Here is a 4,535-nt window from a genome sequence, read left to right as displayed (position 1 = left end):
CCTGTGCCCCCTGCCCCCCATGTATCCTGTGCGTCCCATGTGCCCTGTGCCCCCCGTGTGCCCCATGCACCCCATGTATCCTGTGCGTCCCATGCGCCCCGTGCAAAGTGTGCCCCTCGTGCACCCCATGTATCCTGTGCATCCCATGTGCCCTCTGTGCCCTGTGCACCCCATGTGCCCCATGTGCCCCATGCAAACTGTGCACCCCGTGCACCTCATGTATCCTATGCGTCCCATGTGCCCTGTGCCCCCCGTGCAGCCCATGCACCCCATGTATCCTGTGCATCCCATGTGCCCTCTGTGCCCTGTGCACCCCATGTGCCCCATGTGCCCCATGCAAACTGTGCACCCCGTGCACCTCATGTATCCTATGCGTCCCATGTGCCCTGTGCCCCCCGTGCAGCCCATGCACCCCATGTATCCTGTGCATCCCATGTGCCCTCTGTGCCCTGTGCACCCCATGTGCCCCATGTGCCCCATGCAAACTGTGCACCCCGTGCACCTCATGTATCCTATGCGTCCCATGTGCCCTGTGCCCCCCGTGCAGCCCATGCACCCCATGTATCCTGTGCATCCCATGTGCCCTCTGTGCCCTGTGCACCCCATGTGCCCCATGTGCCCCATGCAAACTGTGCACCCCGTGCACCTCATGTATCCTATGCGTCCCATGTGCCCTGTGCCCCCCGTGCAGCCCATGCACCCCATGTATCCTGTGCATCCCATGTGCCCTCTGTGCCCTGTGCACCCCATGTGCCCCATGTGCCCCATGCAAACTGTGCACCCCGTGCACCTCATGTATCCTATGCGTCCCATGTGCCCTGTGCCCCCCGTGCAGCCCATGCACCCCATGTATCCTGTGCATCCCATGTGCCCTCTGTGCCCTGTGCACCCCATGTGCCCCATGTGCCCCATGCAAACTGTGCACCCCGTGCACCTCATGTATCCTATGCGTCCCATGTGCCCTGTGCCCCCCGTGCAGCCCATGCACCCCATGTATCCTGTGCATCCCATGTGCCCTCTGTGCCCTGTGCACCCCATGTGCCCCATGTGCCCCATGCAAACTGTGCACCCCGTGCACCTCATGTATCCTATGCGTCCCATGTGCCCTGTGCCCCCCGTGCAGCCCATGCACCCCATGTATCCTGTGCATCCCATGTGCCCTCTGTGCCCTGTGCACCCCATGCCCCCCCATGTGCCCTGTGCACTCTGTGTGCCCCATAAACCCCATGTATCCTATGCACCCTGTGCATCCCATGTGCCCTCTGTGCCCTGTGCACCCCATGTGCCCCATGTGCCCCATGCAAACTGTGCACCCCGTGCACCTCATGTATCCTATGCGTCCCATGTGCCCTGTGCACCCCGTGCAGCCCGTGCACCCCATGTATCCTATGCGTCCCATGTACCCTGTGCACCCCGTCCCCATGTGTCCCGTGCGTCCCGTGCGCCCCGTGCACACTGTGCCCCTCGTGCACCCCATGTATCCTATGCATCCCATGTGCCCTGTGCCCCCCGTGCAGCCCGTGCACCCCATGTATCCTGTGCATCCCATGTGCCCTGTGCCCCCCATGCACCTATGTGCCCCGTGCATCCCATGCACCCATGTGTCCTGTGCACCCCGTACACCCCATGCGCCCCGTGCATCCCGTGCACCCCATGTATCCTATGCGTCCCATGCGTCCTCTGCACCCCACGCACCCTATGTGCCCCATGCATCCCATGCACCCATGTGCCCTGTGCACCCCGTGTGCCCCATGTGCCCCGTGCAAACTGTGCACCCTGTGCACCCCATGTATCCTATGCGTCCCATGCGTCCTCTGCACCCCACGCACCCTATGTGCCCCATGCATCCCATGCTGTACCCTGTGTCCCATGCACCCCGTGTGCCCTCTATGCCCTGTGCACCCCGTGTGCCCCATGTGCCCCATGCAAACTGTGCACCCCGTGCATCCCATGCACCTCATGTATCCTGTGCGTCCCATGCACCCTGTGCACCCCACGCACCCCGTGTGCCCCATGCATCCCATGTATCCTGTGTCCCATGCACCCCGTGTGCCCCCTGTGCCCTGTGCACCCCATGCACCCCACGTGCCCCGTGCAAACTGTGCACCCATGTGCCCTGTGCACCCCGTGCGCCCCTTGCACCCCATGTATCCTGTGTCCCATGCACCCCGTGTGCCCCCTCCGCCCTGTGCACCCCATGCACCCCATGTATCCTATGCACCCCGTGTGCCCTCTGTGCCCTGTGCACCCTGTGTGCCCCATGTATCCTATGCACCCCATGTGCCCTGTGCACCCCGTGTGCCCCATGCACCCCATGTATCCTACGTGTACCATGCATCCTGTGTGCCCCCTGTGCCCCGTGCACCCCATGCGCCCCATACACCCCATGTATCCTATGCACCCTGTGCATCCTGTGTGCCCTCTGTGCCCTGTGCACCCTGTGCACCCCATGTATCCTATGCGTCCCATGCGTCCTCTGCACCCCACGCACCCTATGTGCCCCATGCATCCCATGTACCCTGTGTCCCATGCACCCCGTGTGCCCTCTATGCCCTGTGCACCCCGTGTGCCCCATGTGCCCCATGCAAACTGTGCACCCCGTGCATCCCATGCACCTCATGTATCCTGTGCGTCCCATGCACCCTGTGCACCCCACGCACCCCGTGTGCCCCATGTGCCCCATGCAAACTGTGCACCCCGTGCATCCCATGCACCTCATGTATCCTGTGCGTCCCATGCACCCTGTGCACCCCATGCACCCCCTGCAATCTGTGCACCCCGTGCCCCTCATGTATCCTATACAACCCATGTGTATTGTGCACCCTGTGCACCCCATGCACCCCCTGCAATCTGTGCACCCCGTGCCCCTCATGTATCCTATACAACCCATGTGTATTGTGCACCCTGTGCACCCCATGCACCCCCTGCAATCTGTGCACCCCGTGCCCCTCATGTATCCTATACAACCCATGTGTATTGTGCACCCTGTGCACCCCATGCACCCCCTGCAATCTGTGCACCCCGTGCCCCTCATGTATCCTATACAACCCATGTGTATTGTGCACCCTGTGCACCCCATGCACCCCCTGCAATCTGTGCACCCCGTGCCCCTCATGTATCCTATACAACCCATGTGTATTGTGCACCCTGTGCACCCCATGCACCCCCTGCAATCTGTGCACCCCGTGCCCCTCATGTATCCTATACAACCCATGTGTATTGTGCACCCTGTGCACCCCATGCACCCCCTGCAATCTGTGCACCCCGTGCCCCTCATGTATCCTATACAACCCATGTGTATTGTGCACCCTGTGCACCTCATGCACCCCACCCGCCCCATGCAACCCATGCCCCCTGTGCACCCCACGCAATCTGTGCACCCCATGTGCGCCGTGCACCCCATGTGCCCTATGCACCCTGTGTGCCCTGTGCACCTTGTGTGCCCCCTGCAATCTGTGCACCCCGTGCACCTCATTTATCCTATGCAACCCATGTCCCGTGCACCCCACATATACTATGTGCCCTGTGCACCCCATGTGCCCCGTGCAAACTGTGCACCCTGTGCAATCTGTGCACCATATGCACCCATGCACCCCGTGCACCCTGTGTGCCCCATGCAATCTGTGCACCCCCCATGCACCCCCTCCCCTGTGCATCCCATGTGTCCTGTGCATCCCATGTGCCCCATGCACCCCGTGCACCTCATGCACCCCATGCAACCCATGCACCCTCTGCACCCCATGCACCCCACACACCCCACGCCAGGGGCTATATCACCACCATCCACCCTGGCGTGGGGGTCCCCTATGGCTGGGGGCTCTCATGGGGGTGCAGGAAGGGGACCCTGTCCCGTGGGACCAGCGTGGAGTTGGCACCGTGGCCATGGAGCGCGTGTGCACACGTTTCCACCGCCCTCTCCTGGCTGAGCTCGGGAATCCGGCACGCGTGTGCGCACCCGAGGGCTCACGGGTGTGAGCATACACACGTGTGTGCACACATGTATATGCCTGTGTGCGCTCGGGTGTGCGCGTGCATTCTCACGGGACCGCGTGAGTGCGTGGCTGCACGTGCCCCTGCAGGGGTTTGGCCAGCACGCGCAGGCATCCACACGCCGGTGTGCGTGCGGGTGTGTGTGCACACGCGTGTGCCCCCGCCAGGGCTGGGAGCCGCCAAGCTCTGCTGGAAGCACCATCAACCTCTCCCCCAAGCACGTACATAAACCCTTGTGCCCAGTTGCGCGAAGGGAAGCTTCTTATTTTCGCCGTAGAGGGAATGAAAGCGCAGGTAAAGCACCAGAGCTGCCATGGCGTAGAGGAAGGAGAAGACCCCCAGGGTCACGAAAAATTCAGCGGGAGCGGAGAAATCGCCGACGAGGTGCAGGGTGCGGGACTCCGACTCCCCCCCGCAGTCCGGCATCTCGAAGGGGATCTGGTATAACCTGGGGCAGCGGGAGGGGGATGTTGGGTGGCCCCGGAATGGAGGGGACAGTGGGGATGGCTCTGCCAGCCCAAAATAATGGGGCTGGGGCGGGTTCC

The 4,535-nt window shown here is 62.6% G+C and overlaps 1 protein-coding gene across 1 annotated transcript in view; it reads right to left on the bottom strand.

Annotated features, from left to right (window-relative positions):
- Positions 1-4,535, bottom strand: part of SYPL2 (synaptophysin like 2) — an 8,261-nt gene that overhangs the window by 890 nt on the left and 2,836 nt on the right. The window contains exon 4 of the mRNA XM_009635667.1: positions 4,216-4,438. Coding sequence (XP_009633962.1) covers positions 4,216-4,438 — 223 coding nt within the window. The remainder of the gene's footprint in view (positions 1-4,215; positions 4,439-4,535) is intronic.

Source organism: Egretta garzetta, unplaced genomic scaffold, assembly GCF_000687185.1.
Source record: "Egretta garzetta isolate BGI_Z169 unplaced genomic scaffold, ASM68718v1 scaffold623, whole genome shotgun sequence".
Lineage (NCBI taxonomy): Eukaryota > Metazoa > Chordata > Aves > Pelecaniformes > Ardeidae > Egretta > Egretta garzetta.
This window is presented reverse-complemented; position numbering and strand designations above follow the sequence as displayed.